General features: G+C 42.3%; 1 protein-coding gene across 6 annotated transcripts in view; it reads left to right on the top strand.

Moving 5' to 3' along the window:
- Positions 1-23,840, top strand: part of LOC115138076 (adhesion G protein-coupled receptor L3-like) — a 421,820-nt gene that overhangs the window by 150,891 nt on the left and 247,089 nt on the right. For all 6 annotated transcript variants that reach the window (XM_065025470.1, XM_029674495.2, XM_065025469.1 and 3 more), the window contains exon 4: positions 8,773-8,986. In XM_065025470.1, the coding sequence (XP_064881542.1) occupies positions 8,773-8,986 (214 nt within the window). The remainder of the gene's footprint in view (positions 1-8,772; positions 8,987-23,840) is intronic.

Below are 23,840 nucleotides of genomic sequence, written 5' to 3'. Positions count from 1 at the left end.
AATCTCAATTATAAAATATATTTTAGTTTGTTTAACACTTTTTTGGTTACTACATGATTCCATGTGTTAATTCATTGTTTTGATGTCTGTCTTCACTATTATTCTACAATGTAAAAAATAAAGAAAAACCCTTGAATGAGTAGGTGTCCAACCTTTTGACTGGTACTGTATATGAAATGGGATCATTCATTTGAAGTAAAAAACTGAATGGCCCCTTTAGCCTCACGTTTAGCATCCACTTCACCAGCCCACCTTTAAAACTGTACATACTTATAGCGATAAGCGTAGGGATTCCCATTTTCATAATGGAACAGACAAAAACGTAATTTTTTTTCACAGTAAATATAGAAATATAGCTCTATTAGACCGTATCTGCCCCCCTCCCACCCCCATTAACAGCAAGCATCAAACATTAGGTGATTGGGGACACTGCCCTGTGTAGGGTGCCGTCTTTCGGATGGGACGTTAAACGGGTGTCCTGACTCTCTGAAGTCATTACAGATCCCATGGAACTTATTGTAAGAGTAGGGATGTTAACCCCGGTGTCCTGGCTAAATTCCCAATCTGGCCCTCAAACCGTCACGGTCACCTAATAATCCCCAGTTTACAATTCATACCCCTCCTCTCCCCTGTAACTATTCCCCAGGTCATTGCTGCAAATGAGAATGTGTTCTCAGTCAACTTACCTGGTAAAATAACAGATGGATTACAAGTTTCAGGCAAGAACTAGCGGTCTAGTGGGGTTAAGGTGTTACTCAGGCAGTTGATGTAGCCTCTCTAATTGACATAGCTGATTTTGTTCTCCTGTATCTCACCTTGGGGCTAATTCAGTAATTCACTGACGTAAAAAGAGCTCATTTCCTCCCTCGGTATGGCTGACTGCTAGATTGACAGGTGAGGCACGTGTGTTAGTTTGTCACTAGCTCTGTCAAGCATAACTCGCCTCCCCTATACTGGCGAGCTTGGTGTGTTGCCAGGCGTTGGAAGATGTGTGTCGATGAAGAGGAGTGGGAACAAAACAAATGGCCTGTTTCCACTGGCAAGCAGAACGTGTCTTCAGACCGTGCTTTCTCCCCATTAGACTGACTCATGCTAATTGCTAATTACACTAAAACCACAGTGCCGGTTGAGGCGCCAAAAGCCAACATTTGGTGTGATTTTGAAGGGCCTGTCAATCTAGGATCCACTGAAGAACACCTGGAACTGGATAGCTCTCTGTGTTTTGTTGGGTGTGCAGTCTTCGATGACAGGCATTTCATGCGTTTTTTTTTTCTGCAGACACATCAGGGGTTCTATTGAATTTTTTAAATTTTAAACAATGACATTTTTCTGCATTGCAAAGTGTGTTTGATTAATGTCTACATGTCTGAGACACATTTTTTTATTGACTACACTCATTCAAAAGCACAGCTTACACATGGTCTTGTCTTACGGTAGTCTCCTTATCCTTTTCGATTGAGTAGACCCTTAGATTTGGATTGCCTGGGGATATATCTAAACTTAATTTACTCATGCTAGTTTGTCACTTAAAAATAACAATTCTTTGTTCTTTATGGAAAAATGGTTACCGTTAAGAGCAATTTTTTAAGTAGGTCTACCCTCCATTTCCTCAAACTGTCTCGGCTTGCCACAGGTGACACAATCTCCTTCACCATAAAGCGCAAGTGGGTGTGGCTGCCTCCCTCTGCTCTAATCGAATAACGACATTATGATTCATGCGCTAATTAATCACCTGTTTTGTGGGCCGAGCAGATTCAGCTACGTGGGGAAGAGAGACAGACGTTTGATGTGTTGAATCAGCCCTTCTCTCCCTCCATCCCTTCCCCCATTTCTCGATCCATCATTAATGCATTTCAATAAAGAGCTCATTTGAATTGTCCGCCCTCTGTTTTGGTATGTGTTGTTTGCAGCAGGAAACGAGCTGCCTCCTGGGACGAAATACTCGACCCCTTCATAATATTAGCTAAACTTTTCATACTGAAGTTTTGATCTGGTGTATTTCCAAATCCGGGCTTAATTTGAGATGGCGGGTTTATCTCAAATCATCACTGACTGTGTTGGAGCTGATGCTGTCGGAAACCGGTTGAGATTGGAAAAGTTGAATAATTGCACAAGTCCGTATAGGGACCCTTCAAAATCGTACCAGACATGTGTTGATCTCCATTATGACAGCCATTTACACAAACAAGCTCTCTAATCATAATGTCTGCAGTCGTCGGGCTCCCTTCAATCGGACAATTTTTCAGTTTCTTGGGAGATTAACTGAAATGCCTACCCCGAGGGCCTGTTTTGGTATTAATTATGACTTTTAAATGTCATTGCTAGTTAGCTCTGTCTGACCCAAAGTGCCCGGTGTCTCGGGAAGGAGGTAAGAGCGTCTGGGCTGTTCTTCAATGACCCCAGGGCATCAGTGCCGCTCTACATGCAAGCCCTCTTGAGGACATGCAATTTGCCCCCATTACTTAAGGAAATCCGCATTCAAGACCCGCAATCAAACTCATCGTTTGGTTTTCAATTTGCTGCCTCTCCGAGTGATTAGAAACCTTGGGAAGAGCGACATTTTCCTCTCAACCATTATTTCCAATGACCTTTAGAATTCCCTTTTTGGTGAGTAATTGCATTTTTAAATATTCATTTGTGAATTGTGTCATGTCTGTAGAAATGACTCGCTCTTTGTAGATTCACTGTGTGAATTAACACTTTTAGACAAGTTGAAGAAAAGTTGAAGTAAAGATATCATTCTTCACTTTAGCCTAAAAGGTGATTTGACTTCAAAGTTTTTATCAAGCAAGTTCTCCCACAATTCTGTGGATTCAGCAGAGCGCTCGTCAAGAGACCTATCCTGGGAAATTCTCAGGAGCAGGAATAAAACTACAGAAGAATATTCCTCAAGGATTACAGAAAGAGAAAGTGGAACAGAATAGAACTGTGAGCTTAGATATCAGTAAGGACTCTCAATGAGACTCCGTCTTGCTTTTTAGCTATAGGTGGGTGTCTGGCCTTAGATGGTGATACGGGCACACAGGCAGGATGCTGGTGTTGGTAGACAGGGAATCTGAGCCCTATCCATCGCCACTTCCGGGTACAAATGTAATTACATAGAATTGTTGACTACTCTGGTAATTCAAGTCTATTTTGGGCATTTGGTTACTTGCTTACATTAGTCGATTAGGGATTCTGGCTCCTGAATTGCTTTTTAATATTTGGGAGGAAGATATCGCTTGACGAACATTCTGAGAACTTGAACTGAAAATAGGTTCTAGTGAGAGTCCATTTTTAAGACCCTCAAGGGATGTTGAGGTCATGCTAATAGCCCAATCAGTTGTCAATGTACAGTCAGGGTAGTACATCTGATTTATTCTAATGCAGCGGTGGAAATGAGCCGGGAGGGAGGGGGGGTGGTATGCTGTATTGGTAAAACATAAGCCTATCACAATAATTAAAACAAAGATGCCAAGAAAACTGAAAGCTATTACACTATTATTTATCATGACCTCATGTCAGTGTCATAACATATTAGCAAATGGACTTGAAACCATGTGGAAGTATGGTCCAAAATGTGGTGTGGTATGACAATAACAGTGACATTTTGCCAAGACAGAGACGCGAGGACAGCAGTGGATACATCAATTCAGGTTTCAAGTGTCGGCCTATTTCACAATTGCCGATTGTCATCCATTACACTTTTTGGTGCTTTGTAAGAGATTTCCATTTCTCAAATGGTGGGTGTAGCGCACTATATGGACGTGGGAATTATTATAGAGTGGATGAACATGCGTAGGGAGCCTTCTGGCGTGATTGTTTGACAATCAGATGAAGACATCAAAATGAATTGGGATTCTGTATGTAATTCTATGATTAGAATTGTAATTTTTTGGGGGGAGGTATCAAATATATAGACTTTCAAATGTAGGCTGGTGCCTTTTTTGTATCCTTTCATGTTGAGTTAGCATAGCATAGTTTGCATAGCATAGATAGCATAGGCTATAGTTAGTTTCGACGCTCATCTTTGAGAATAACATGGGAACCCTTATACAGTTAATTTCTCTCAATGTCGGTCTAACATACCTTAGATGTAATATGTCTGTTGCCCATTTAATCTGGCCTACGTTTGAAGCAGCGTACAGTCCCAGTCAAGTTAGGATACACTTACTCATTCATGGGTTTTTCAAAGCTGTCATCAAGGCAAAGGGTGGCTACTTTGAAGAATCTCACATATGAAATATATTTAGATTTGTTTCACACTCTTTTGGTTACTACATAAATCCATATGTATTATTATATAGTTTTGATGTCTTCACTTCTACAATGTAGAAAATAGTAAAAAATAAAGAAAAACCCTGGAATGAGTCGGTGTGTCCAAACTTTTGACTGGTACTGTAGGTCATGACCTTTGAAGTTTGAGACTCATTACAGTAGTGTGTGTGTGTACACACCATATATCGAAGTGTTACCAGTGAAGCACACGTTAATACCATAACTTGTGAAAAAATGTTAATATCCTACTGTGAATGCTGTGATCTCAAACAACCTAGGATGGCACACTGTGTTGCTTAAAATGGCACAAAGATGGATTTGATCCTCTTGCCTTATAGAATAACTACGGCACTTTGCCCACTGCCCAGTGAATTGAAATAGATCAGTAATACTCAGAGAGCAAACTCATGTTTAGGAGAGCTATTCAGCAAAGCACAGTTCGATAGAACTCAAATCTGCTTATAAATTGATGTGGCGTCGCGTTTGAGAATGAGCTACTCCATAGCAAGAGAATAATATGAAACAGAATGTGGAATAAATGAGATAAGAATGAAATCATTTATTGATTTCAGGGATCGTGGAGACAAAATGGCTTTTTAAAATTCAGTTTGGTACTTTATCATAAGGGGGTGGTAAGTATTTTGCAATTCTCAGTGCAACGTTTCTATGGTAACCATCCCATGCAATGGGCTGTGCATGTGCCTTTGGATAGAACTGTTAAAAACATAGCCATCTGGATTTTGGGTCACATTTTGCTGCATTTATTGGTTTACTATATGGATGGCATCATCCTCTCCATATAAATGATGCTTATTGTATTGTGGTGCTTGCTTACAAGTATTTTATACTGACCAAATGTAAATGCAACAATGTCAACGTTTTTACTGAGTTACAGTTCATATGAGGAAATCAGTCAATTGAAATAAATAAATCAGGACCTAATCTATGGATTTCACATAACTGGGAATACAGATGCAGCTGTTGGTCACAGGTATCTCTTAAAAATGGGCCTCACAATGGGCTTCAGGATCTCATCACAGTATTTCTGTTCATTCAAATTGCCATCGATAAAATGTAATTGTCTTCATTATCCGTTGTTTATGTCTGCCCATACCATAAGTTTATTTATTTATAAGTCAGTTTATGGTAGAGAAATTAACATTCACTTCTCTGGCAACAGCTCTGGTGGACATTCCTTTATGCCAATTGCATGCTCCCTCAACTTGAGACATCTGTGCCATTGTGTTCTGACAAAACGGCACATTTCAGAGTGGCCTTTTAATGTCCCCAGCACAAGGTGCACCTGTGTAATGATCATGCTGTTAAATCAGCTTGTTGCCACACCTGTCAGGTGGATGGATTATCTTGGCAAAGGAGAAATGCTCACTAACAGGGATTTAAAAAAAAAATTGTGCACACAATTTGAGAAAATAAGCATTTTGTGCATATGGAACATTTCTGGGATCTTTTATTCCATCTCATGAAATGTGGGACCAAAACTTTACATTATGCGTTTATATATTTGTTCAGTGTAAAGTCATGGCCAAAAGTTTTGAGAATGAGACAAATATACATTTTTACAAAGTCTGCCTCAGTTTGTATGATGGCAATTTGCATATACTTCAGAATGTTATGAAGAGTGATCAGGTGAATTGCAATTAATTGCAAAGTCCCTCTTTGCCATGCATATAAAGTGAATCCCCCAAAAACATTTCCACAGCATTTCAGCCCTGCCACAAATGGACCAGCTGACATCATGTCAGTGATTCTCTCGTTAACATAGGTGTGAGTGTTGACGAGGATAAGGCTGGAGATCACTCTGTCATGCTGATTGAGTTCAAATAACAGACTGGAAGCTTGAAAAGGAGGGTGGTGCTTGGAATCAATGTTCTTCCTCTGTCAATCATGGTTATCTGCAAGGAAACATGTGCCGCCATCATTGCTTTGCACAAGAAGGGCTTCACAGGCAAGGATATTGCCAGTAAGATTGCACCTAAATCAACCATTTATCGGATCATCAAGAACTTCAAGGAGGGCGGTTCAATTGTTGTGAAGAAGGCTTCAGGGCGCCCAAGAAAGTCCAGCAAGCGCCAGGACCGTCTCTTAAAGTTGATTCAGCTGTGGGATCGGGGCACCACCAGTACAGAGCTTGCTGAGGAATGACAGCAGGCAGGTGTGAGTGCATCTGCACGCACAGTGAGGCGAAGACCTTTGGAGGATGGCCTGGTGTCAAGAGGGGCAGCAAAGAAACCACTTCTCTCCAGGTAAAACATCAGGGACAGACTGATATTCTGCAAAAGGTACAGGGATTGGACTGCTGAAGACTGGGTTAATGTCATTTTCTCTGATGAATCCACTTTCCGATTGTTTGGGGCATCCGGAAAAAAAGCTTGTCCGGAGAAGACCAGGTGAGCGCTACCATCAGTCTTGTGTCATGCCAACAGTAAATAATCCTGAGACCATTCATGTGTGGGGTTGCTTCTCAGCCAAGGGAGTGGGCTCACTCACAATTTTGCCGGAGAACACAGCCATGTATATAGAATGGTGCCAACACATCCCCGAGAGCAACTTCTCCCAACCATCCAGGAACAGTTTGGTGACGAACAATGCCTTTTCCAGCATGATGGAGCACCTTGCCATAAGGCAAAAGTGATAACTAAGTGGCTCAGGGAACAAAAGATTGATATTTTGGGTCCATGGCCAGGAAACTCCCCAGACCATAATCCCATTGAGAACTTGTGGTCAATCCTCAAGAGGCGGGTGGATAAACAAAACCCCACAAATTCTGACAATCTCCAAGCATTGATTATGCAAGAATGGGCTGCCATCAGTCAGGATTTGGCCCAGAAGTTAATTGACAGCATGCCAGCGCGGATTGCAGAGGTCCTGAAAAAAAAGGGTCAACACTGCAAATTTTGACTCTGCATCAACTTCATGTAACTGTCAATAAAAGCCTTTGACTCTTACAAAATGCTTGTAATTATACTTCAGCATTCCATAGTAACATCTGACAAAAATATCTAAAGACACTGAAGCAGCAAACTTTGGAAATTAATATTTGTGTCATTCTTCATAGATTCTCAACACATTTCATTGTATTTATATCACTGCCTAATCAAATGTTTGACAAGCGGGCACCATGGATGCTATTTTTGTTCTTCTCTCCCTTGATTAAAAGTAGAAATGTAATAAGATCCAGATCACTTGTTTTGAGAGAGAGAGACTTCCATTAAGTAGGAGATAATTGATATGTTTCATTCCTTAAACCGGAGGAAATTTATTCATACGTCCGATTTCTGTTATAATGACAACTGGCTTCTAGCAACTAAGGCACTTCCACTGATACAGACTGCATTCCAAATGGCACCCTATACCCTACATAGTTCACTACATTTGACCAGACCGCTATTGGCTCTTGACAATAGTAGTGCACTATGTAGGAAATAGGGAATCCATTTGTATCAGTGGAAGTGCCTTAGTTGCTAGAAGCCAGTTGTCGTTATGGGAGGGGGGGGGGGGGTTGAAAGTGGTACCATGAAAACTTTTAGATTGTTCATAACGGCTCATATTGTAGTGGAATTTACTGGAGGGGGGAGAGAACTTCACAAGGGCATACAGTCACACAGGCAAAACACACACAGGTAAATTGCTCTCACACTTCCAGGCTGTCTAGCCCCCTTCCAGCCCATGATAAATGCTTGCAGTCAGGACCCATTGTCCAGTGTTGGCGCTGTAACACAGACACTTCTGTTAAGGGGTGTTTATGAAAATCTCAAATTGTCACGGTCCCCTGCGATCTCTCAGGCCAATGTTTACATTTCCCACTCATTTTTCATTCCCACTGTAAACACCAAACCCCTGGAGTTTCCTCTGTTCCTCTGGCAAGAGGCGAAGCAGAAACGGCATGACAGACCGCAGGCTCTGGTCTCCTGGTCTCCTGCCATTTGGCTGCCTGAGGTAAACAATGACAATCCTGCCAGAGCGCTAGCAGTTAACCCCTCTTTGACCCAACAGTCACCTTTCCCTGTTAAGTGGGCGTGGCCACCTCTCTCAGCTCTAATTGAATAACGACATCATGATTAATGCGTTAATTGATCACCTGCGTTGAGGATGATGGATGTTCATCATTCTCTCTCTCTGGTTCCTTTTTTTTTCTGTATTGGTCTTACTGGTAGGATTGTCATCATGAACACAACTAACATGCTCCCCACATACTACTTCACTTTGAACTATTGACCTTTCACCATATCTCTCCATATCCCTCTTCCACACAACCTACAGCCATGTTATTTTGCCTCCCACGCCCAACTCCCTCCGTCCCAATGTCTGATCTTGGACCTTTGCTCTATCCTCACCCTCTCTTCATCTTTTGCTCTGTTTATCTTTGTCTCTTTATCTCTATTGGTTAAGATATTAGGTTGGCAAGTGGGAGACACAGGTTCAATTCCCACATGGTAAATATCCCCAGTGTTAAGCAGGTTTTGCTGAGGTTATTTTCTCTCTATGTACCCACAGCCTTCAGTCGAGCTCCCATCCCCATGGCGGTGGTGAGGAGGGAGCTGTCATGTGAGAGCTACCCCATCGAGCTGCGCTGCCCGGGCACCGACGTCATCATGATTGAGAGTGCCAACTACGGCCGCACCGACGACAAGATCTGTGACGCCGACCCAGCGCAAATGGAAAATACACGCTGCTACCTTCCCGATGCCTACAAGATCATGTCCCAGAGGTAAGAATCCAGACCTCTATATACAATGAGCTCCAAAAATATTGGGACAGTGACCCATTTGTTGTTGGCTATGTACTCCAGCACATTGAATGTTTTAAATGATACTATGACCGAGGTTAAATTGCAGCTTTAATTTGAGGGTATTTTCATCTATATCGGGTGAACAGTTTAGAAATTGCAGGTCTTTTTGTACATAGTCCCCGCATTTTAGGGGACCAAAAGTATTGGGACAAATTACCTTATGCATTAAAGTAGTAAAAAGTAAAACATGTAGTCCCATATTCATAGCAAGCAATGACTACATCCAAGCTTGTGGCTCCAAAAGTTTGTTGGACTAATTTGCTGTTTGTTATGGTTGTGTTTCAGATTATTATTACTATAGAATGGTAAATAATTTATTGTCATATTGGAGTCACTTTTATTGTAAATAAGAATAGAATATGTTTCTAAACGCTTCTACATTAATGTGGATGCTATCATGACTACAGATAATCCCGAATTAATTGTGAATTATGATGATTGAGAAAGTTAGACACACATATCAAACCCCAAAGACATGCTAACCTCTCACCATTACAATAACAGGGGAGATTAACAGGGGAGCCCCAAGTGCTGCCGTTGCAATTTTGGTTACCTGTTATTGAGCCTTTGTTTGGGGTTTGCAGGGCAGGACGGGGGGGGGGGGGGGGGTTTATCATGAACTCACTTTGTCCATTCAGGGAACACGTCCTCATTGAAAATAATACACAATTCTCCCATGTTGATCATTTGTGTTCCATTTACATTTCTGAATTGAGTTTAATTGGAGATTAAATTGACCCTTCGTTAAGCCCCGCCCCAGAATGTTGGGCAACCAATTGCAGCGCTCCAATGGATAGCAACTGCTGTCAAGTCCAACACCTCCGACAAGCTCACGTTTCAATTGCATGAAAGCCAGTAAGGGCTATGGCAAAAACTGAATGTTTTCTTCAAAAAATACATGTTTAAATGGCTAAATAATTGAACAGTGCAGCAGGAGTACTTGCTACTCTGACTCCAAAGCCTGTTGGAGTATTTTTCAAATCTGAATATGGATCAAATGTTTGGAGTGGAAGCGGTCAAGAATTCTGTAATGTTCTCCGATTGAACACTATAAATCCCTGTCTTGGCTGTAAATTCATACCACAAATACATTTGACCTGTGATAGAACCTGTGAATACATTATCTCTTATTTTTCGACCTAAGGCCTAAGCGCTTTGTTCAGAGTTACGGCTATATTGTGGGGATACCAGGAAATGGAGGCCGATTTGTCAGTGCAGACAAAGAGTATACAGCACTTTGACAGTGATTTAAGAGATTGTACACATCATTTGAGGATCTACATTAAGCAAATGTACACAGATCACACAGGCTTTGAGCATACTGTACATGTAGCCAATGTGTTCGATTTAAGGAAAGTAAAGCACATTCACCGTTGTTTTTTTGGCTGTGGTATGATGATCCTTATGCACAGTTCTAGTAAGGAGAGATGGTCGACCGAGGTTGTCTGTCAAACCCTTTTCCATAGATACACAGCATGATTTGGTTCAAGCCCCGTTTAAAAGCTGCAGACATGTACCAGGATTTGTAGCACTTGTCATGATCACGTCCTCATGAATACTGTAGGTTACGAGCACTCCACCGAGATAAGGTTTATCTAAATTGCTATTCAGTGTTGACACGTCCTCGTTTTCCAGACCCAGCGTTCCATGTGCTGCTATGAGAATTCTAATGGCGTTCTGCACATTACCTAACTGCCTTTCCCTCCACTTTGAGTGTAATGCACGACAAAGATGAGATACTCTCTGGTGTTGAGAAGTAGGGATAAAAAGGTAGGTCCAAACACCACTGTCAGATAATTGATCCGCCCCATAGCATCTCCCTTGTCATCCCTCCTGCACCGCCCACTCAGAACAGTAATCCCTGGCGGAATGAATCGAACTGGAGATGAGGAAGAAACAGAACAACAAAAAAGACAACCAGAAAAAAAGGACGCCAGCAGGGAAATGCACCTTTTTACCATCCCAGAGCTAGCGGAGAGCAACTCACAAAAGCTAAACGACAAGTGAAACCTGATTCAGAGCGAGCGCTTATTGTATTTGAGGCAAATTTGGCAAGTGGATAAAGGTTGTGGGTGGTGAGGGGGGCTCGGGGAGGGTAGAGTCCTGAGATATTTGTAATACTAGCAACATGGCTAACACATTAGCATGTGAAGAGGCCTGTGCGAGGGGTTAGCGTGCAGGAAAGCGCAATGGACGTGCGGGTGCAACCAAGCTCCCATAGCTGTTGCTAGGAAACCGGTAGCTAAGCTCATAATAAAACAAAACAAACAGAAACAAAAACTCTGAAAAAGTACGTTAAAGGTGAGGGATAATGCAGAAGCTGGCACGAGATGAAAAGCGGGCCCGAAAATTGCTCGCTCTGCATTTGTTTGTTGGATTCCTCTGATTTCCCTGAATGGATAATGTGGGGGAAAATACATGCAGAAGAAGAATGGACCGCTCATCACACCGTTGCAGACTTTTACATACTTCAAAGCAAATCACAGTAATTATTCTTTGCTGCGCTTTTTTCCTGATTACAATTGACTGGCTTTGATCAGATTATCACATAACAAAATGCATTAGCATAGTGTTCAGACTAGGTATATATGCTATAACAAATAAAAAATAGCAGGCAAACTCCCACCAATATTTTTTCCCCCCAGTGCTTGTTTACATATATTTCTTTAGGTCTACCCATGAAAAGGATATTGGTTTCCTTCACGTTGTCAGCTGCTGGCTTCCGTACACAATGTCCTCCAAACTAAATGGGCATTTCGCACTGGCATACAGACCAGCGACTGAGGCACACTTCCCTGGTATTTGATATCATACCCTGCTTTGCCTGTGCCTCCCTCTCCCGCCTCCCACTTAATGGAATGTTCCTCCTTTGGGATTTCTTTCTCTTTTTTTCCCCAGCCCATGAGCCACCTGTCTTCCCTGCTGGCACTGGCTAAGTCATTTTGACGGGCATGGTCTGGGTATCATTCACAGCCAGTTAATAGAACGAACCAGGCTGCAAGCTCAAACTCTAAGCCACAGGCTAGCATCCATCATCAGAAAAATACCCATCCATGTCACCAAGCCCGCTGTCCGTCAATACACATTTAGCTAGCTCAACGTACCTTTCCTCCCTTCGGAAGAATGGAATGAACCCCCCTCCCCCCATGGAAAGACGGGTTGCTTACTAAAAATCCCACCGGCGTACAGAGTCTCTTCTAGCAAGGTGTTTGATTCCATTACAGTCTTTTAAGCGAGGTCTAATAGCTTATGCCTGAGTGATAGCATGCCGCCGCGCCAGTGAGTGCTGTAATGCATCTCAAAATGAAAGCTGTCTCCCCACCATGCCCCCGACAGGATGAATGGCTCTGAGTCATTACTGATGCTCCCGCATGCGGTGGCCATTACGTGTCTGGAAAATCACAGCCACTCAAAGACGTGTCACCTGTGTGTGGGGCCGGGTTGCGACTGGAAGGTGGCTAATGATATTGTAATTCAACCAATGCAACCGGGACTAATTTGATGTAATTGGTGGCAATTACCACATTTTAGTCCACCTACCCTTCCCAATGAAAGTACGCTGTCAACTAGACCAGTATATCGAGTGTTTTTTTATTTTTTTATCTACACAGGGTTTATTTTTTGGGGGCCTCTGGAAATCTCTCCTCAATAAACTCTGCAGTGAGGCTAGATTATTCATCAGAAGTGCTTCCGCCTGCAGCAGGGTGCTCTCATATCAATCAGGCTCTATCTCGACAACGTGCAGGCGACCCGCAGTACTTCAAAAACAAACGGCAACGATATCGAACAACAACAGCCTCTGCCGTTTTCTCATCAGCGACCCAGCGCCTTTCCTCTTTTGTGTTCTCCCTTTCTTTCCCCTGAGGCGTTGTGGCCTTCACGGCCAGTAATTACCGGCGATATCAAAGTCATATATCACCCGGCATCTCTGCAGACCTTAAGGGAACGCCTGATAGGCTGATAGCATTGTGTCACGCCTGTGTATGATCCCCCTTGTAGGAGAAGAGGGTCATAAAGGAGACTCCTCCTCTTCCCTCCCCCCCATTTCTATCCCTTTTTCTCTGAAGTTTTCATCTCCACCATCGCTTTTGGGCCTTGATTGGTTCTTCTGCCGATTCTGTCTCTACACAGGAAAGGGTCTCGCCTCTCATCAGCCAAGTGCTGTTTCGTGTTTGACCCCCTCCCCCTCGTTGAGACAAACACTCTGAAAATGTGAAAGAAGTACCGTGTTGTAATAAGGAAAATGTGCTTTTGTGCTAGATGCTTTTTTTCTTTTAACTAAATGGACTCCAGTGTGTTTTGATTTTACACTAGTTCCCAGTAATTCAGATGGATATTTACCATCAGGTTGAGTATTGCATTATATACCACTGGGGATTTGAAGCAACAGCAGGTCAATAGTTAACTTATTTTAAGTATAACATCTTAGTTTTTTGGGGCTTTATTCACTTTGTCAAATGCAGGCTAGAATGTATGAAACAAGCAAACCATAATTAAAAGTAAAAATTCCTCATCAAAGACAGAGAGGTGGGGGAGAGAAAGCAAGCATAGGGAAGACTCTTACTCCCTCACCATTGAGCTTGCAATCCTGTCAAGTGTCTGTCATTCTTGGCATTAGACCTACTTCAGGGTTCAAGGATTTGTTGAGATATTTATATTAGAAAGAAACGATTATTTTTAAGATTCCCTTCCCATCCTATGCCCTTCCACTTTCAAATCCTCAGACTTAACTGTTGTGATGTCGTAAGTGTACATTTCACTGGCGGGATAGGCAGACCCTCCCTGCCAAATATCCAACCAAGTGGATATTCTGTTGTTTTCATCATTATCATCATTCGTTTTGGAATTTCTGTTTCTCAAGTCAAATTTGTTGATGCACATTCTTGTGCATTTGTTCCTTGATCTATGCATTTTTCATTGATTCAGCAAATGCTTATGGAACACATGGCATGCGACTGTATACAATTGACTATTAGTATAAGCTAGAGGGGTATTCAGAGTCTTTATTTATTTACAATCACTGGTGAAATGCTAGTAATATTTTGAGAGAATGTTCACAGCACTGAAGCACAAACCAAATGGAATGTCCTTACACAGAGGGGTTGATCAGCCTTAGATGGCCCCGACAAATGACTCTGCAGTCCTCTCTCTACATTATACCCCATTGCGTATTAATCCGGCCACATATTCCCGCTTCTGTAGCTTGCCCTTTTCTCTCTCAACCCTTTAAATCATAGAAGTTTGACGAACATTTATTTTTGCTCTTCTCTACATTTTTTTAAATATTTTTTAATGCCAATTCAAGTTTGACCATTTGATGACTTGGCGATATGGAGTAGACGAGCGAGCATGGTGTAACAGGAGTTCGCCGAGCTGAAGCGGGATAATGTCTCATCGAAGATCAATTGGCTGTCTGTGACAAAAAGTCACCTCCGTAAAAAAGGCTCTGGGCGTTTTGCCAGCCTTTAGTGCCTTCAGAAAGTATTCATACCTCGTGACTTACACGTTTTGTTGTGTTATAGCCTGAATTTATTAAATCAATTTTTTCCATCTACCCACAATACCCAATAATGACAAAGTGAAAACATGTTTTTAGGAATTTTGGCAAATTCACTGAAAATGAAATACAGAAATATCTAATTTAAATAAGTATTCACACCCATGTTAGAATCACCTTGGGCAGTGATTACAGTTGTAATATTTGCACATTATTCTTTAAAAAAATCTTCAAGCTCTGTCAAGTTGGTTGTTGAAAATTGCCAGACATTTTAAAGTCTTGCCATAGATTTTCAAGCCATTTTAAGTCAAAACTGTAACTAGGCCACTCAGGAACATTCAATATCGTCTTGGTAATCAACTCCGGGGTATATTTGGCCTTGGGTTTTAGGTTATTGTCCTGCTGGAACATGCATTTTCCTCCCAGTGTCTGGTGGAAAGCAGACAACCAGGTTTTCCTCCAGCGCTTCTTCTTCTTCTAAAAACGTCCTAGTCTTTGCCGACGTCGGCATACCACGACGTCGGCATACCACGACGTCGGCATACCACGACGACAGCATACCACAATGACAGCATACCACAATGACACTTGTACTCAGTGATGTGTTGTGTTGGATTTGCCCCAAACATAACTTTGTATTCAAAACAAAGTTAATTTCATTGCCCCGTTTTTTTTTTCTGTATTACTTTATTGCATTATTGCAAACACGATGCATGTTTTGGAATATTTGTATTTGTCACTTTATGTTAGTATTGCGGAAGTAACTGCAATGTTGTTGATCCATCCTCAGTTATCTACTATCACAGCCATTAAACTCTGCAACTGTTTTAAAATCACCATTGGCCTCGTGGTTAAATCCCTGAGCGGGTTCCTCCTCCTCTGGAAATTGAGTTAGGAGGCCTGTGTCTTCGTAGTGACTGGATGAATTAATACACCTTCCTAAGTGTCATTTACAACTTCACCGTGCTCAAAGGGATATTCAAGGTCTTTTTTTACCAATCTAGAAATAGGAGCCCTTTTTAGCGAGGCATTGGAAAACTTCCCTGGTCTTTGTGGTTGAATCTGTGTTTAAAATTCAATGCTCGATTATGGGACCTTACAGATAATTGTATGAGTCGGCTACTGAGATTAGGTAGTAATTCAAAAAATATATATGTTATACACTATAGCACACAGAGTGAGTTAAGCAAGTTATTATTAAGCAAGACTTATGAATTATTAAGCAAGTTCTTACTCCTGAACTTATTTATCCTTGCCATGACAAAGGGGTTGAATACTTATTAACTCAAGACATTTCAGCTTTACATTTTTAATGAACTTGTAAAAATGTATAAAAACTCTTTGACATTATGTGATATTGTGTGTAGGCCAGTAACACATCTCAATTTAATTCATTTTAAATTCAGGCTGTAACACAACAATGTGTAAAAAGTCAAGGGGTGTGAATACTTTCTGAAGGCACTGTATGTTTTTTAAAGGGGGGGTATCCCAATTCATGCATGACAATCCACTGTTCGGTTTATAGTACATAAATGACATATTGGCATCTTAAATATTTGACCCATAGATGCAACAACCATATGTAATGTTGGTTGAATACTCAGTCAGGCAATAAATAACTTGATTTAGTGTTTATAATTATTGCAGATATATGCTCATCGAGGGGGTTGTATTATAAGATATGTATTCTGGCTTGGTGTTGAACTTCCCATATAAATCAAATTTGGAGAGTAAATTCCTTGGCTAAGCATGAGGTAGGATAGAGATTATGAAGACTGATGAGAAGGAGAACTACCCACCTCCGAAATGAAAAGGGAGCTTACCATGCCAAGCGGATGAGCAAGTAGTGCGATCATTGGCCATGCGTGACCTGCAAAGCCCTCCCTCTGGTGTGTCCCCCCCCCCCGTTGTTTAAAGTCAAGGCCTGCATTAGCATTTTAACTCCTCAAACAAAGCGATGTCATATGAATTTAAGCATGAATCTATCATACGTGTGCTTCTCGCACACACCCAAGTTATTGGATGCGGGTTTATTTTTTTAGAAATGAATCTCCAGCCTCAAATATGCTGAGTTAGACTAAACACTATCTACTTTCCATTGATAACATTGTGTGCTGTATGAGACCAACACTATTATTTATATGGCAGAGCAGTTTGCTTCTGCAATTTTCTGACCCATCTGTCCTAACTTATACATGTGGTGCAGGGGGAGCAGTGCCGACTAACTATGAATCAAGCTAGTTCCCTCAAACTATGGTCGCGTTGAGCACCTGTCAGTAATAGAATCCGTCAACCACAGCATGAGACAATGGTGTGTTGTGAATACCGAAACAAAATGTGCCACAATTAAATAAAGCCAAGGGAGGTTTGCCGACAATACAAACAGAACTATGTAGAAAGGGTAATAGAGAAGAGAGCTCTGACAGAAAAAGTAATGTCCCCCCCGTGGAATACACAGAACATGCAAGCAATAAAATTAAATCCAGTCTGATGATTACTTTAGGAATATGAACCCAATTCCAATCTGTTCATGTTTGCCTTCCTCATTCATCTAACCCTTTATTCCATACTGTGCTTTTCACAGAAAAAAAGTATAATCCCCCCCCCCCCGCCCCTTTTTTATGTCACCTGATATAGTTGTTCAGCCCTGCCTGCCTCCTTTCTCTCCACCCGGCTTGATTAGAACCTGCTGTATTTCCATTTGGCCAATTAGATATAGTAAATTCAGCCTGACAGTCTAACCTTCCAGCCAACGGGCAAGCCTGGATCTCAGACCAGACTCAACAGTGATTAATAAAAAAAAGGCGTAAACTGGCAGTGGAAAATGTTTTTGGGAGGTTTCCCCATGGGGAGCGGATTGATAACTCTCAAGGTATAGAGGAAGAAAAAGAAGCAGGAATGAATCCAGTAGCCGGGCGGTTTGAGGATCCCTTTGGGTTTCCTTATGCCCCCCACAAGTTGAAGAAGTAAAAAAGTGTGTGAATTTGACAGGTGACTTTTCAACTTTGAACTGTTCTCCTCAGGAAAACCCTGACATATCTCGGGCCTAATGCGATACAATGCCAGAGGAATAGCCTCGCGCGGTGCGGTCACTGGTTAAACATGTGTCGTAATGAAAGTAAATGGTCGGGTGGAGGAGGTCTCAGTGAATTTGTTAGCTGTGGGAGTGGGTTTCGTTTGGAGACATCAGAACAGTAAAAAAAAGGTTTCTGACAGGGGCAGTTGGTTAAACGGAACACTTGAAGCACACCGACCTCGTTCCCAGCTGATGTTTTCCTCCTTTGCTCAGAAATCCCTCTGTCCTCCCTCTTCCTCCGTTCCTCTTTTAATTGGCAGCTTGGAGTAGACCCCCATTTGATGTCTACTATAGCTCAGCGCTTCCTCCAGTAAGCCGACTCAAAGTGAAAGCGTCTAAGGTGGCAATTTCTCGATTGTGTCGTCTTATGTAGGAGTAGGCGGCCGACTTCGCTTAACCTTTGGGTAACTTTGCGTTGAGCCATCCTCGCCTCGAAGATGAAACATCTTCATGCTTTTCTGATTTATGTCTCATGTCTACATCATTACCAGTCCTCCTAGGAATCTTCTACTCCCTTCCGTGCACCCTGCCCCTCGAAATAACTTTCCCCTGATATAAATTCCTGCACCAATCACTTGCGCTAAGGGCTATTTAATTTAAATTGATGTGCGAACGGTAGAATGGTACAATTCACCTGAAAGACCGTGCCCCTATGAATCAGGCTCCACGTGTCAGCCCAGGTTCCATGTTTCATTACACCACAACCCAGGTGATTTACACCAGCCTAAATTAGCTTGGTAATGAAAGCCTCTCCTTGTTTGTACCATATTGTTCCACTCCTAATGCATCATCTATAGAGAACTAGGTAGACTTGGGGGAGGGAGGTCAGAGGGGGCGAGCTCCTTCATTTCCTTGGGAATGACCTTGACGTTAACGGAGCACACTTAGCCATACTCCTGTGTACTTTAGTCCTGAAAATAAGACTGCCGTAGTCTGGGAAAGAAAATAATGACATCGCCCCAAGTGTCACGTTTCTGGAGTGTCCATTAGCTCCAAATAAACAAGATACATTATTTTCATCTGGGAGTCTAGGAAGTCATTAGCTTGGTTTCTGATTATTTATCTAATTTACCCCGTTCTCTCACTGCTAGTCCAAGTGATGCAGTGAAATTGAATCATTCATGAGAACAGGGGCTCATCTTGGAGTTTGTTTGTCGGGATTTGAGTCTGATTTAGCTCCGTTGTGCCACTGCCAGCCCCACTAGTTGTCGAGTCGATGACGCTCTCTCTGGTTTTCTCCCAGTGTTTTTACAGCTGTGGATTTACTGCATTTGTCACGGAGTGCTGTATGTGTGTTTATATGTGTCAGCTGGATTGGCCAGGCGGCACTGTGGACTCAGACGATGGGGAGAGAGTGTGGGCTCATCTTGTAGAGGCGAGCCCAAACGAAGTGCCCGGGTCCTCAGTCAAACGGTGACTCAAGCTGTTTGTCTGGGACGGCATCCAGTCGGAGCTCAAATCAAATGTATTTATCACATGCGCCGAATACAACAGGTGTAAACCTTCCCGTGAAATGCTTACTTACAAGCCCTTAACCAACAATACAGTTTTAAGAAAACAAGAGTTACAAAATAAACTAAAGTAAAAAAAGTAAGACAATAAAATAACAACAACGAGGCTATATACAGTGGGTATGTGTGGGGGTACAGGTTAGTTGAGGTAATATGTACATGTAGATTGCATATATATTTCTCTCTTGGTCTCTCTCTTTTGCTCCCTTTCATTTTCTCTGTCTCTCCCTCTGTCACACACACACACACACACACATACACATATGCACGCACACACATACACACACGCACACACTTGCTCCTCCCTCAGTGGGCCTAAACTGGACATGAATGGGTGGCCACGGGACAACTTCTATGGGTGCAGCACTCTGGGGCAGCAAAAGAGTTGCCGCCGGCGGTGCCACCTGCTCTCACAGTCGAGGCGAGGGAGCGAGACGCCCCCCTTCCCACGTTTTCCTCTCTCAGGAGCGCAGCATCTCCCTGTGGAGACCTGTTTCTACCAGGCTTCCCTTGCTCATCCCGAGTCACCCCACCTACTGTGTCCATCTTTTTGGCAGCATCCATCCGGTCGTTCGTTCGTTCATAATTGTCTCAGGTTTCAACAGCAGGGTATTCCCCCAACACTTTCCAAATAAGTTTGTATAGGGGCCTTCTGATGGTCTCTGGGCTTTGTGTCTTTATTCAAGTCTTTTTTAGGATGTCTAGATTCAAATGTGTTTGACTATTATAACATGGGGTGACGCTTCTGTTGTTTTGGATGCTGCCACAACTTCTGTGCCGACGGTCACAATTAGACTTCCTATGGGTCTCCGCTTCACAATCTATGGGATTAGTATGAATAATAGGAAATTATAGGAAAAGGGGATGCATGGGATGTCAACTATCAATCTTTCATCTGGAACATTTATGAAACAATCCCCTTAAAACAATGTTTCATACCGGATACTGCGCAATTCACTTTGATCCGAGGTCAGTTTGTACCCCACAACCCTAAAATATATACTTAATGAAGGCATACTATAGTCAAGTATCATGTATGATTGAAGTCCTGGGAGCTTTTGAGAACTGTCTTTACATTTAAATTGCATTAAAATGGTGGCCTAGCCACATCAAACCGTGTGTGTGTGTGTGTGGCTGCGTGGATGTGACGTTTACCTTTCATGTGTCCCACCCATCAGCTTATTTGGATAATTATGATGACGCCGTAGCACACTCCACGCCATGTCTGCATTTATGGTAAAGACTGATTTCCTAAATGAAAAAATAAATATCTTTGACCATTTCACTTCCAGTCCATGATATAATGAATGCATCATGGATACTTGGATGATGTCACTTCAAAATATCTGCATGTTTTGCAATAGGTTCACCTGTACAGAAGGAGCTGAATATTATTCGCAAAAAGCTAAGATACGGATTATGTTAAGTCACGGCGTCAATGCAAACATGATATCGTGTCGCTGTTATTCGTTTTGCAATACCGACCTATGTGTTATTCAAAAAAAGCTTACTTCTCGCCAATAGCTACTTTTCCTCATTATCCTTTCCTCATCTGAGAACAAATTCAATGCAATGTTCCCTCAAGGTTTATATTGGCCTGGAGAGCGGCCTCTCATGCTGCCATACCTGCTTGTGAAAGCTAATTATACCAGGTTATTTTCTGACTGGGAGCATGTCAATATGACACAGTGGGGAAGCTCTCAGTAGCTCTCGGTCCACAGTGCCACATTGTTATTCAAGAGTCTTAATGCTGCCAATGGCCCCCGCAGCAGACACTGGCCAATGAGAAATGAGAGCCTTATTGGGGATATGTTTGTTGCTGCCCCTGTGCCTCTCGGATTGGTAAAAAAACAACTACTAATTTGTCTCACAGTTGTGTTTTGTTTGGACACTGCCTTTTACCGTTGCAATAGCGACCAGCTGAAAGAAGGAGGGTAAAGAGAGAGAGATAATGGAGTGGTAAAGAACGAGGGTAAATAGAGAGAGAGATAATGGAGTGGTAAAGAACGAGGGTAAATAGAGAGAGAGATAATGGAGTGGTAAAGAACAAGGGTAAATAGAGAGAGGGATACTGGAGTGGTAAAGAACGAGGGTAAATAGAGAGAGAGATAATGGAGTGGTAAAGAACGAGGGTAAATAAAGAGAGAGATAATGGAGTGGTAAAGAACGAGGGTAAATAGAGAGAGAGAGATAATGGAGTGGTAAAGAACGAGGGTAAGTGACATATAGAGGGGGGGAAAGAGAGGAGAGAGAGAGAGAAGGCTGAAGAGAAACGTTCTATGAAGAACAAAAGAAAGGGAAAGAGTTACTGTGAAGAAGGATAGAAAGAAAGTGGTGGTTGTGTGACCTGCCGCTGCACCCGACATCCTTTTTTATTTTCCCCGGAGATGCTGTCGCCACTCAATCAGATTTTCGGCTGTGTCACCTTGGGAAGTCGGCGGAATTGACGCTGTCCACAGTTTCCTAATATTGTTGTTTACCTCACTGTCAGCAGGGACAACATCTGCTGGGTTTTGATTAGTTACGAGGCCAGAATGTTAAACAAAATGCGAAGGAGCCTCGGTGACATCATGTAGCAGTTTTGCGTGCACACCTCCATTGGCGGCATAGGCTGTTGTATTACCTGTTTTTGGTGTTTTGACAAAAACTGTTACCCATTTGATATTGGGTCTTCTATGTGCTATCTTACTAAATGGCGTATATTAGTTATTTTTGTTAATACGAGCTGTTGATGGTATGGCCTTTTTTTTAAGGTTCACAATATTCTTATTGTGCAGGGTCTATGGGGCTGCTCTACGGAAGTCAACAGATTTCTTGACAACTGCCATGATATTATAACAAATAACATTCTACTCTGTTTCTGTGGTGGCGTCCATAGATAAAAATATGATATTGGCTGTTTCAATTACTATTCATTAATCAAGGCCTTTCCTTTTGGCAGCATGGGCCCTATTAGCATTGATGGTAACTGGTGGTTCTACAGAGATTGAACCCGAAGTGAGCACTGCTTGGCTCATCCACACGCCCAGCAGTTCACACTGGCACCTCTGCTACTCCAATCTGTTTTGGCTTAGATGCCGCAAAGGCGTCCAATCTTGCCGAACACCCCTGCTTGTGGTCCACACTGCATTGCGCCAGAGTTCAGTGAGGGGCAGATGCTCTGCAGCACTCTGACAGTACAACTGTCAGCACCGCTCTTCAAGACAGGGTGTAGGGTGAAGTTGCCTCTAGACGCTGATCTTGGGTCATTTTGGCATTTTGGCATTTTCCCCCACTGTTGGTAAAGTTTAGGATTGGGGGGGGGGGGGCTGATTCTACATCAGGTGCTCCAGAATCGAATCTGCTCTGGTGTGTGTGTTGCCTGAGAGGTGTTACCATAGCAGTGTTAGCTCCGTTCAATTACGCTGACAGATATCATTTAAAATGATGAAATGGACCAAAAAAGAATGAGTAATTATTATGACTCGAGCAGCAAATGCTATTACACTGCCTTACCCTGTAGTTACTGTAGGCACATCTGACAATGATCTGCATGCACATCCAAACTAGCGCTGAGACCAATGGCACAGACAAACAAACACCCTGCAGTAGCTTTTGGGGATGAGGTAGTCTCCCCCTCTTGCCTCCGCGCTGTATCTCAGGAGACCTGTTGGAATGGAAAACGTTGAGAGTCAAACGTCTCAGCTGTGCTCGACAAATTCGACAGGACACTGCCGCCACATGGGGTCTGGTTCAAAAGACACTCTGTCACCTCTCCTTGCAGACAGACACGCACACAAACAAAACTATCTGCCTTGTCCACTCACCTCAGCTCAAAGCCAGTTTGTCAAGGAAATGCTGTCTAAAAATCTTTGGCCACATCGTATGGGTCCAGTTTTTCTCGAAGGTTTGATATTTTTATTTAGTAAGAGGAGACTTAGTCACAGAGATACATTAAACTGTACGTTGTCTAAAGGCTCTTAATCAGTGATCTACAACTCCTCTCCATCTGGCTGTCCGGGTTTTTCTTCAACTCATCATGAACATACCAGATTCAAATAACTTCTTAGGGCTGAAATCCCGTTAACAGAATCGATATGACAACAGCCAGTGAAAGTGCAGGGCGCCAAATTCAAAACAACAGAAATCTCATAATTAAAATTCCTCAAGCATACAAGTATTTTATACCATTTTAAAGGTAATCTTGTTGTTAATCCCACCAATGTCCAATTTCAAATAGGCTTTACAGTGAAAGCACCACAAACGATTGTTAGGTCAGAGCCAAGCCACAGAAAAACACAGCCATTTTTCCAGCCAAAGAGAGGAGTGACAAAAATCACAAATAGAGATAAATAGAGCCACATGCAATAATCTGAGAACAGCGCTCGGAAAACAAAATGCATATATCCTCCATGTTGGAGTCAACAGAAGTCAGAAATAACATTAGAAATATTAACTGACCTTTGATGAACTTCATCAGAATGCACTCCCAGGAATCCCAGGTCCACAATAAATGTTTGATTTGTTCGATAATGTCCATAATTTAGGTCCAAATAGCTACTTTTGTTTGCGCGTTTGTTAAACAAATCAAAACTCACGAAAGCGCGTTCACTAGTTGCAGACAAAATGTCAAAAAGTTCCATTACAGACTGTAGAAACTTGTCAAACGATGTATGGATTCAATCTTTAGGATGTTTCTAACATCAATCT

Source organism: Oncorhynchus nerka, linkage group LG12 (assembly GCF_034236695.1).
Source record: "Oncorhynchus nerka isolate Pitt River linkage group LG12, Oner_Uvic_2.0, whole genome shotgun sequence".
NCBI lineage: Eukaryota > Metazoa > Chordata > Actinopteri > Salmoniformes > Salmonidae > Oncorhynchus > Oncorhynchus nerka.
This window is presented reverse-complemented; position numbering and strand designations above follow the sequence as displayed.